At 44.0% G+C, this 12,064-nt stretch overlaps 1 protein-coding gene across 2 annotated transcripts in view; it reads right to left on the minus strand.

The window, feature by feature from the left end:
* Positions 1 to 12,064, minus strand: part of sec63 (SEC63 homolog, protein translocation regulator) — a 146,351-nt gene that overhangs the window by 103,469 nt on the left and 30,818 nt on the right. For both annotated transcript variants that reach the window (XM_070885641.1, XM_070885642.1), the window contains exon 2: positions 7,144 to 7,243. In XM_070885641.1, coding sequence (XP_070741742.1) covers positions 7,144 to 7,243 — 100 coding nt within the window. The remainder of the gene's footprint in view (positions 1 to 7,143; positions 7,244 to 12,064) is intronic.

A 12,064-nucleotide genomic window follows, 5' to 3' on the forward strand; every position in this document is an offset into this window, starting at 1 on the left:
GGGGAAGTCCAGAACCAGGTTCACAATCTAAGGATATGAGGTAAGCCAGTTAGGACTGAGATGAGGAGAAACTTCGTCACCCAGAGAGTGGTGAACCTGTGGAATTCTCTACCATAGAAAGTTGTTGAGGCCAATTCACTAAATATATTCAAAAAGGAGTTAGATGTAGTCCTTACTACTAGGAGGATCAAGGGGTATGGCGAGAAAGCAGGAATAGGGTACTGAAGTTGCACGTTCAGCCATGAACTCATTTGAATGGCGGTACAGGCTCGAAGGGCCGAATGGCCTACTCCTGCACCTATTTTCTATGTTTCTAAGATAGGGTGAGAGATTTGAAGACAAAGACAGGAGAGGACTGGACATAAGAATATCAGAAATAGGAAGAGTAGGCCATACGGCCTCTCGAGCCTGCTCCGGCATTCAATAAGATCATGGCTGATCTGATCATGGACTCATCTCCACTTCCCCGCCCGCTCCCCATAACCCCTTATCGTTTAAGAAACTGTCTATTTCTGTCTTAAATTTATTCAATGTCCCAGCTTCGACAGCTCTCTGAGGCAGCGAATTCCACAGATTTGCAACCCTCAGAAAAAATTTCTCCTAATCTCAGTTTTAAATGGGCGGCCCCTTATTCTAAAGATCATGCCCTCTAGCTCTAGTCTCCCCCTTCAGTGGAAACATCCTCTCTGCGTTCACCTTGTCAAGCCTCCTCATAATCTTATACGTTTCAATAAGATCACCTCTCATTCTTCCGGAATCCAATGATAGAGGCCCAACCTACTCAACCTTTCCGCATAAGTCAACCCCCTCATCCCCAGAATCAACCTAGTGAACCTTCTCTGAACTGCATCCAAAGCAAGTATATCCTTTCATAAATATGGAAACCAAAACTGCATGCAGTATTCCAGGTGTGGCCTCACAATTCCCTGTACAACTGTAGCAAGACTTCCTTGCTTTTATACTCCATCTCCTTTGCAATAAAGGCCAAGCCACTATTGGCCTTCCTGATCAATTGCTGTACCTGCATACTATCCTTTTGTGTTTCATGCACAAGCACCCCCAGGTCCCACTGTACTGCGGCACTTTGCAATCTTTCTCCATTTAAACTTGCTCTTAGATTTTTTTCTGCCCAAGTGCATGACCTCACACTTTCCAACATTATACGGCATCTGCCAAATTTTTGCCCACTCACTTAGCCTGGCTATGTCCTTTTGCAGATTTTGTGTGTCCTCCTCACACATTGCTTTTCCTCCCATCTTTGTACCGTCAGCAAACTTGGCTACGTTACACTCGGTCCCTTCTTCCAAGTCATTACTATAGATTGTAAATAGTTGGGGTCCCAGCACTGAGCCCAGCGGCATCCCACTCGTTACTGGTTGCCAACCAGAGAATGAATCATTTATCCCTACTCTCTGTTCTCTTAGTTAGCCAATCCTCCATCCATGCTAATATATTGCCCCAACCGCATGAAATTTTATCTTGTCCAGTAACCTTTTATGTGGCACCTTGTCAAATGCCTTGTGGAAGTACAAATACACCACATCCACTGGTTCCCCTTTATCCACCCTGTTCGTTACATCCTCAAAGAACTCCAGCAAATTTGTCAAACATGACTTCCCCTTCATAAATCCACGCCGACTCTGTCTGGCTGAATTTTGCTTTTCCAGATGTCCTGCTATTGCTTCTTTAATAATGGACTCCAACATTTTCCCACTCACAGATGTTAGGCTAACTGGTCTATAGCTTCCTGTTTTTGGTGTGCCTCCTTTTTAAAAAATAAATAGGGGCGTTACATTTGCAGTTTTCCAATCTGCTGGGACCTCCCCAGAATCCAGGGAATTTCGGTAAATTACAACCAATTCATCCACAACCTCTGTCGCTACTTGTCTTAAGACCCTCGGATGCAAGCCATCAAGTCCAGGGGATTCATCTGCCTTTAGTCCCATTATCTTACTGAGTAAGAACATAAGAACAGAAGAACATAAGAAATAGGAACAGGAGTAGGCCATACGGTCCCTCGAGCATGCTCCACCATTCAATAAGATCATGGCTGATCTGATCATGGACTCAACTCCACTTCCCCGCCCGCTCCCCATAACCCCTTATCCCCTTATCATAGAAACATAGAAAACATAGAAAATAGGTTCAGGAATAAGCCATTCTGCCCTTCGAACCTGCACCACCATTTAAATAAGATCATGGCTGATCATTCACCTCAGTACCCCTTTCCTGCTTTCTCTCCATACCCCTTGATCCCTTTAGCCGTAAGGGCCATATCTAACTCCCTCTTGGATATATCCAACAAACTGGCATCAACACTATCTGCGGTAGAGAATTCCACAGGTCTGAGTAAAGAAGTTTCTCCTCATCTCAGTCCTAAATGGCTTACCTCTTATCCCAAGACTATGTCCCCTGGTTCTGGACTTCCCCAACATCAGGAACATTATTCCTGCATCTAACCTGTCCAGTCCCGTCAGCATTTTATATGTTTCAATGAGATCCCCTCTCATCCTTCTAAACTCCAGTGAATACAGGCCCAGTCGATCCAGTCTCTCCTCATATGTCAGTCCTGCCATCCCAGGAATCAGTCTGGTGAACCTTCGCTGCTCTCCCTCAATAGCAAGAACATCCTTCCTCAGGTTAGGAGACCAAAACTGAACACAATATTCTAGGTGAGGCCTCACTAAGGCCCTGTACAACTGCAGTACGACCTCCCTGCTCCGATACTCAAATCCCCTAGCTATGAAGGCCAACATACCATTTGCCTTCTTCACCGCCTGCTGTACCTGCATACCAACTTTCAATGACTGATGTACCATGACACCCAGGTCTCGTTGCACCTCCCCTTTTCCTAATCTGCTGCCATTCAGATAATATTTTGCCTTCGTGTTTTTGCCACCAAAGTGGATAACCTCACATTTATCCACATCATACTGCATCTGCCATGGGTTTGCCCACTCGCCCAACCTGTCCAAGTCACCCTGCAGCTTCTTGGCGTCCTCCTCAGCTCACACCACCACCCAGCTTAGTGTCGTCTGCAAACTTGGAGATATTACACTCAATTCCTTCATCCAAATCATTGATGTATATTGTAAATAGCTGGGGCCCCAGCACTGAGCCCTGCGGCACCCCCACTAGTCACTGCCTGCCATTCTGAAAAGGACACGTTTATCCGGACTCTCTGCTTCCTGTCTGCCAACCAGTTCTCTATACACGTCAGCACATCACCCCCATTAGCTACCCTCCAGTCCATAGGAACTGATCCAGAGTCGTTGGACTGTTGGAAAATGATCACCAATGTATCCACTATTTCTAGGGCCATTTCCTTAAGTACTCTGGGATGTAGACTATCAGGCCCCAGGAATTTATCGGTCTTCAATCCCATCAATTTCCCGAACACAATTTCCCATCTAATAATGATTTTCTTCAGTTACTCCTCCTCAATGGACCCTCGGTCCCCTAGTATTTCCGGTCTTCCTTCGTGAAGACAGAACCAATGTATGTGTTCAACTGGTCCGCCATTTCTTTGTTCCGATTATAAATTCACCTGAATCTAACTGCAAAGGACCTATGTTTGTCTTCACTAATCTTTTTCTCTTCACATATTTATAGAAGCTTTTGCAGTCAGTTTTTATGTTCCGAGCAAGCTTCCTCTCATACTCTTATTTTTCTCCTCCTAATTAAACCCTTTGTCCTCTGCTGAATTATAAAATTCTCCCAGTCCTCAGGTTTGCTGCTTTTTCTGGCCAATGTATATGCCTCTTCCTTGGATTTAACACTATCCTTAATTTCCCTTGCTAGCCACGGTTGAGCCACCTTCCCCGTTTTATTTTTACTCCAGACAGGAATGTGCAATTGTTGAAGTTCATCCATGTGATCTTTAAATGTTTGCCATTACCTATCCACCATCAACCCTTTAAGTATCATTCGCCAGTCAATTCGAGCCAATTCACGTCTCATGCCATCGAAGTTACCTTTCCTTCAGTTCAGGACGCTAGTTTCTGAATTAACTGTGTCACTCTCCATCTTAATAAAGAATTCTACAATATTATGGTCACTCTTTCCCAAGGGGCCTCGCACAACAAGAATGCTAATTAATCCTTTCTCATTACACATCTCCCAGTCTAGGATGGCCAGCCTCTAGTTGGTTCCTCAACACATTGGTCTAGAAAACCATCCCTAATACACTCCAGGAAATTTTCCTCCACCGGATTGCTACTAGTTTGGTTAGCCCAGTCAATATGTAGATTAAAGTCACCCATGGTAACTGCTGTACCTTTATTGCACGCAGGCCTAATTTCTTGTTTGATGCTGTCCCCAACCTCACTATTACTGTTTGGTGGTCTGTACACAACTCCCACTAGCGTTTTCTGCCCTTTGGAATTCCGTAGCTCCACCCATACCGATTCCACATCATCCAAGCAAATGTCCTTCCTTACTATTGCATTAATTTCCTCCTTAACTATCAATGCCACCCCACCTCCTTTTCCTTTCTGTCTATCCTTCCTGAATGTTGAATACCCCTGGATGTTGAATTCCCAGCCTTGGTCACCCTGGAGCCATGTCTCCGTGATGCCAATTACATCATATCCGTTAACAGCTATCTGCACAGTTAATTCGTCCACCTTATTACGAATACTCCTCGCATTGAGGCACTTGGCCTTCAGGCTTGTCTTTTTAACACATCTCCTTAGTGATAGTGATAAATTTCTTCCCCCCCTATAGCCTCTTGACTATCCACTGTTAGAATATTGTTAGTATCCTCTACCGTAAAGACTGATACAAAATATTTGTTCAGAGTTTCTGCCATCTCCATGTTCCCCATTACTAATTCCCCGGTCTCGTCCTCTAAGCCACTCTTTTCCTTTTTATATATCTTGAAGTCAGTGCCCTAGGGGACAGGTGGCCATCACATGTTAGCCACACAGAACATCCAAGCGATCAATATTTGTTATGGCAACCAGTTGGCCAAAAGAAATAGTACAACTACACCAAACTCTATAATTCTACATTTTATAAGAACATAACAACATAAGAATTAGGAACAGGAGTAGGCCATCTAGCCCCTCGAGCCTGCTCCGCCTTTCAACAAGATCATGGCTGATCTGGCCGTGGACTCAGCTCCACTTACCCGCCCACTCCCCGTAACCCTTAATTCCCTTATTGGTTAAAAATCTATCTGTGATTTGAATACATTCAATGAGCTAGCCTCAACTGCTTCCTTGGGCAGAGAATTCCACAGATTCACAACCCTCTGGGAGAAGAAATTCCTTCTCAACTCGGTTTTAAATTGGCTCCCCCATATTTTGAGGCTGTGCCCCCTAGTTCTAGTCTCCCCGACCAGTGGAAACAACCTCTCTGCCTCTATCTTGTCTATCCCTTTCATTATTTTAAATGTTTATAAGATCACCCCTCATCCTTCTGAACTCCAACGAGTAAAGTCCCAGTCTACTCAATCTATCATAAGGTAACCCCCTCATCTCCAGAATCAGCCTAGTGAATCGTCTCTGTAACCCCTCCAAAGCTAGTATATCCTTCCTTAAGAAAGTTGACGAAAACTGCACGCAGTACTCCAGGTGCGGCCTCACCAATACCCTGTACAGTTGCAGCAGGACCTCCCTGCTTTTGTACTCCATCCCTCTCGCAATGAAGGCCAACATTCCATTCGCCTTCCTGATTACCTGCTGCACCTGCAAACTAACTTTTTGGGATTCAGGACCCCCAGGTCCCTCTGCACCGCAGCATGTTGTAATTTCTCCCCATTCAAATAATATTCCCTTTTACTGTTTTTTTTCCCCCAAGGTGGATGACCTCACACTTTCCGACATTGTATTCCATCTGCCAAACCTTAGCCCATTCGCTTAACCTATCTAAATCTCTTTGCAGCCCCTCTGTGTCCTCTGCACAACCCGCTTTCCCACTAACCTTTGTGTCATCTGCAAATTGTGTTACACTACACACTCTGTCCCCTCTTCCAGGTCATCTATGTATATTGTAAACAGTTGTGGGTCCCAGCACCGATCCCTGTGGCACACCATGAACCACCGATTTCCAACACGAAAAGGACCCATTTATCCCGACTCTCTGCTTTCTGTTAGCTAGCCAATTCTCTATCCATGCTAATACATTTCCTCTGACTCCGCGTACCTTTATCTTCTGCAGTAACCTTTTGTGTGGCACCTTATCGAATGCCTTTTGGAAATCTAAATACACCACATCCATCGGTACACCTCTATCCACCATGCTCATTATATCCTCAAAGAATTCCAGTAAATTAGTTAAACATGATTTCCCCTTCATGAATCCATGTTGCGTCTGCTTGATTGCACTATGCCTATCTAGAGCATTTCTAAAGCATTAAATTATTTTGGATGGAGCCTGGTGTGAAGAGATAGATAGGATTGAATAATAGATCTAGTTGATTTATCACTTGCAATTAGGTCTATGATGTAAGATGCAGTATTTCTCCATCCCCCTTCCATTCTGCATCCTGTAGGTATATGCATTGCTCAGGGCTCCTCATTAACCAGAAATGCCAATTCCTGTATTACATGAATGGTGAAGATTGCCCTAAAGAGGATGCAGTTTACACTGTCTGTAATGCAGTACACTGATGACATCTGTAAATATCTGGTGCAGGACTGGAAGCACAATAGAATTGCAGAGAAATAGCCTCAAGCCTCATGTAGCTGTCACTATTGGCTTACAGACTGAAGAGGGAGTTGCTTTCTTGAACCTTCTCCTTTCCTCCTTCTTCCCCTTCCCTCCCGATTTCCCCTTTCAGAAATCTATGTATTTGTTGAGCTCATTTTAGAAAAGAAAGACTTTGCTTTGATGCTTTACATTTAAATTGCTGAAGTTTGCAACTAGAAAGTCATGATTGCTGGAGGATTCAGAGATTCCAGTGTAATGATGCAGCTCGTCAAATGACAACTGACAAGTTTTAATGTGTCTTTTGTTTCTAACTATTGAATTTTATGTAGCCAATTTCTCTGGATGAATTCATGTTTCACGGTACCGATGAATTGTTTGCAATTTAATCATTAACTTATGAGTCAGGAAAAATCTGATCAATTCTTGTAGAAGATGGTTATTTTTTTTTTATTAGGAATTAGGAATTAAAAGACTAAAAAATATACTCACTTTAACGTGGGAATCGCACTGTGACCCGATTTTCCTGAGCGTAATCGGTACCATAAGCACCTCCTATGTACTTTTCCTAATGTCTTTATTCTGCGTTCCTCTGTTTAAGAGTAAAAGAGAAAGTTACTTGCCCGTACACACAAGAAACAAATAGTCCTTTCCCTTCACACCCCCAACTCTCACCAGCTGGGCCAGATGCTTGTTGAGAGTTACCATCAGGTTCATCTGCTCTGTTAATTTATTTTATCTCTGATTGGAGTCTCCTCCAACCCCCATCCCTTGAGACAACTCAGGACTGGACCACAGCAAAATAGGATAAATCAAATCAAGTCCTTCTACCCAACATTAATAAGCATTAATGTTCCAAAGCTAATTTTCACTCCAAACATTCCATCACAGGCAAGATCAGCACCGACCCACTCGACCTGTGTGGCACACCAGAGGAGCAACGGGCAGTTAAAATAGTGAGCAGCCAGCCCCAAGAAACAGCACCGACCCCCCCCGACCCGATTGAAAACATAAGAGCAGCAGGCAGTTAAAATAGCGAGCAGCCAGCCCCGAAAAGCAGCACTGACTCACCCAACCTGTGTGTTAACACCAGAGGAGCAGCGGGCAGTTAAAACAGCTAGCAGCCTGCAACTGCAGGGAGCAGCACGAGCAGGTAAGAGGGCGACAAAGGAGAGCAGGGCGACTACATTCAACATCACAGGAAGGCAGGGAAGTGATTGGCTGGTGAGTTTTTCCTCTCTCTTTTCTTGCTTTAAATCAAGGACCTTAAATTAGGGGTCGGGATTAAAAACTAAAAAATAAATCTAATTAATTAAACATATTAGAGATGGCAGGGCAGGCAATGTGTCACTGTTGCAACATGTGGGAGCTGGTGGACACCATTGAGGTTCATGGTGACCACAGCTCGAGGAACTTTATGAGCTCCGTGTTGATTAACTGGAATCAGAGCTGCAGACATGGCGACACATCATAGAAACATAGAAAATAGGTGCAAGAGTAGGCCATTCACCGCCATTCAATAAGATCATGGCTGATCATTCACCTCAGTACCCCTTTCCTGCTTTCTCTCCATACCCCTTGATCCCTTTAGCCGTAAGGGCCATATCTAACTCCCTCTTGACTATATCCAATGAACTGGCATCAACAACTCTCTGTGGCAGGGAATTCCACAGGTTAACACATCTCTGCGTGAAGAAGTTTCTCCTCATCTCAGTCCTAAATGGCCTACCCCTTATCCTAAGACTGTGTCCCCTGGTTCTGGACTTCCCCAACATCGGGAATATTCTTCCCGCATCTAACCTGTCCTGTCCCGTCCCGTCAGAATCTTATACGTTTCGATGAGATCCCCTCTCATCCTTCTAAACTCCAGTGTATAAAGGCCCAGTTGATCCAGTGTCTCCTCATATGTCGGTCCAGCCATCCCTGGAATCTGTCTGGTGAACCTTCGCTGTACTCCCTCAATAGCAAGAACGTCCTTCCTCAGATTAGGAGACCAAAACTGAACACAATATTCCAGGTGAGGCCTCACCAAGGCCCCGTGCAATTACAGTAAGACCTCCCTGCTCCGATACTCAAATCCCCTAGCTATGAAGGCCAACATGCCATTTGCCTTCTTCACCGCCTGCTGCACCTGCATGCCAACTTTCAATGACTGATGAACCATGACACCCAGGTCTCGTCGCACCTCTCCTTTTCCTAATCTGCCGCCATTCAGATAATATTCTGCCTTCGTGTTTTTGCCACCAACTTCACATTTATCCACATTATACTGCATCTGCATTTGCCCACTCACCCAACCTGCAGCCTCTTAGCATCCTCCTCGCAGCTCACACTGCCACCCAGTTTAGTGTCATCTGCAAACTTGGAGATAATACACTCAATTCCTTCATCCAAATCATTAATATATATTGTAAAGAGCTGTGGTCCCAGCACTGATCCCTGCGGCACTCCACTAGTCACTGCCTCCCATTCCGAAAAGGACCCGTTTATCCCGACTCTCTGCTTCCTGTCTGCCAACCAATTCTCTATCCACGCCAGTACATTACCCCCAATCTCTTATGTGGGACCTTGTCAAAGGCCTTTTGAAAGTCCAAATACACCACATCCACTGGTTCTCCCTTGTCCACTCTACTAGTTACATCCTCAAAAAATTCGAGAAGATTTGTCAAGCATGATTTCCCTTTCATAAATCCATGCTGACTTGGACCAATCCTGTCACTGCTCTGCAAATGCGCTGCTATTTCATCCTTAATAATTGATTCCAACATTTTCCCCACTACTGATGTCAGGCTAACCGGTCTATAAATATCTGTTTTCTCTCTCCCTCCTTTTTTTAAAAAATGGTGTTACATTAGCTACCCTCCAGTCCATAGGAACTGCTCCAGGGTCAATAGACTGTTGGAAAATGATCACCAATGCATCCACTATATCAGGGAGGGGGAAGAGTTACCTGGACACCGCGATCCAGGAACTAGCCACACCAATTAGAGTAATTAATTCAAATTCGATCCATGATCAGGGGTGTGACTACGATCGAGGAAGGTATGGGGACTCAGGATGCAGTGATGGAGGAGCCTCAACCCTTGCTCTTGTCCAAGAGGTTTGAGGTTCTTGCTCCCTGTGTGGACGAGAGCAGGGACTTCAGGGAGGATGAGCAAACTGGCCACAGCATGTGAGTGTGGGGGGGGGGGAATAAAAAGAAACACTGTAGTGGTAGGGGCCAATATCATCCGGGGGATAGATATTGTTCTCTGTAGCCAAGCGCGCGAGTCCCGAAGGCTGTGTTGCCTACCCGGTGCCAGGGTTAAGGACATCTCCTCAGGGCTGGAGAAGAACTTGGAGTGGGAGGGGGAAGATCCAGTTGTCGTGCTCCATGTGGATTCCAACAACATAGGTAGGACAAACAAAGAGTTCTGCAGAGGGATTAAAAGCAGCTAGGGGCCAAATTAAAAAGCAGAACCATAAAGGTAATAACTTCTGGATTACTACCTGAGCCACAAGCAAATTTGCATAGGGTAAATAAGATCAGAGAGTTAAACAGGTGGCTCAAAGACTGGTGTGGAAGAAATGGGTTTTGGTTCGTGGGACACTGGCACTAGTACTGGGGTAAGAGGGAGCTGTTCCATTCAGATGTGTCCTGGCGAATCAAATAACTAGGGTTGTAGAGTGGGCTAAATCAAAAGAATGAGATGGCAATATAGAGCAGGGTAGCACTGGGGAAATGAAAACCAGAGCATGCCAGTAAACGACAATGTGTAAACATAAAGGTGAATCAGAAATTGGGGTCAGAGCAGGAAAAAGTCGTAAAAATTTTTTTTAAAGCTCTTTATCTAAATGCACAGAGCATTCGTAACAAAATATATGAGTTGACGGCAAATACAAATGGGTATGATTTGATAGCCATTAGAGATGTGGTTGCAAGGTGACCAAGACTGGGAATTAAATATTCAGGGGTATCTGACAATTCGGAAGGACAGACAGAAAGGAAAAGGAGGTGGGGTAGCACTGTTAGTAAAGGATGAGATCAGTACATTTGAGAGAAACGATATTGGCTCAGAATATCAAAATGTTGAATCAGTTTGTGTGGAGATAAGGAACATTAAGGGAATAAAGTCGTTGGTGGGCATAGTCTATAGGCCCCCTGTTGGACAGAGTATAAATCAAGAAATTAATGGAGGCTTGTAAAAAAGGAACGGCAATAATCATGGGCGATTTTAACCTTTATATTGATTGGACAAAGCAAATTGACCAGGGTAGCCTTGAGGAAGAGCCCATAGAGTGTATCCGGGATAGTTTCCTGCAACAGTACGTTGCGGAACCAACAAGGGAGCAGGCTAACTTAGATCTGGTACTGTATAACGAGACAGGATTAATAAATTATCTCGTAGTAAAGGATCCTCTAGGAATGAGTGACCATAATATGGTTGAATTTCAAATTCAGTTGGTGGGTGAGAAAGTTCGATCTCAAACCAGTGTCCCAAGCTTAAATAAAAGGGACTACAAAGGTATGAAGGCAGAGTTAGCTTAAGTGGACTGGGAAAATAGATTAAAGTATGGGACAGTTGATGAGCAGTGGCAGACATTTAAGAAGATATTTCATAACTTGCAACAAAAATATATCCCAATGAGAAGGAAAGACTAATAAGGCTAACTAAGGAAATAAGGGATGGTATCAAATTGAAAACATGGGCTTACAATGTGGCCAAGACTAGTGGGAGGCCAGAGGATTGGGAAACTTTTAAAAGCCAGCAAAGAATGACTAAAAAAGTAATAGAGGGAAGATAGATTATGAAAGTAAACTAGCAAAAAATATAAACAGATAGTAAGAGTTTCTACAGGTACATAAAACGGAAGAGTGGCTAAAGTAAATGTTGGTCCCCTAGAAGATGAGACTGGGGAATTAATAATGGGGAACAGGGAAATGGTAGAGATTTTGAACAAATATTTTATATTGCTCTTCATGGTAGAAGACACTGAAAACATCCCAATAGTGGATAATCAAGTGACTATAGGGAGGGAATCACTATCACTAAAGTAGTAGCACTCAGTAAAATAATGGGACTAAAGGCAGACAAATCCCCTGGACCTGATGGCTTACATCCTAGTGGCTGCAGAGATAGTGGATACATTAGTTGTAAAACCGCAAATGTAACACCCCTATTTAAAAAAGACAGATAGAAAGCAGGAGACTATAGGGCTCAAGTTTCGGCCTGAGTTGCTCCTCTTTTTTTGGAGCAACTAGTTTAGAATTGAGCATCTTAGAAATTGCAATTCTCAGCATTTAGTTTGCTCCAGTTCTAGTGAGTTAGAATAGTTTCATTTTAGAACAGATGTTTTTTTCCAAAAGAGGGCGTGTCCAGCCACTTACGCCTGTTTTGCAAGTTTAGGTGCGAAAACTTACTCCAAACTAACT

This window comes from Pristiophorus japonicus, chromosome 7, assembly GCF_044704955.1.
Source record: "Pristiophorus japonicus isolate sPriJap1 chromosome 7, sPriJap1.hap1, whole genome shotgun sequence".
Taxonomy (NCBI): Eukaryota; Metazoa; Chordata; class Chondrichthyes; family Pristiophoridae; genus Pristiophorus; species Pristiophorus japonicus.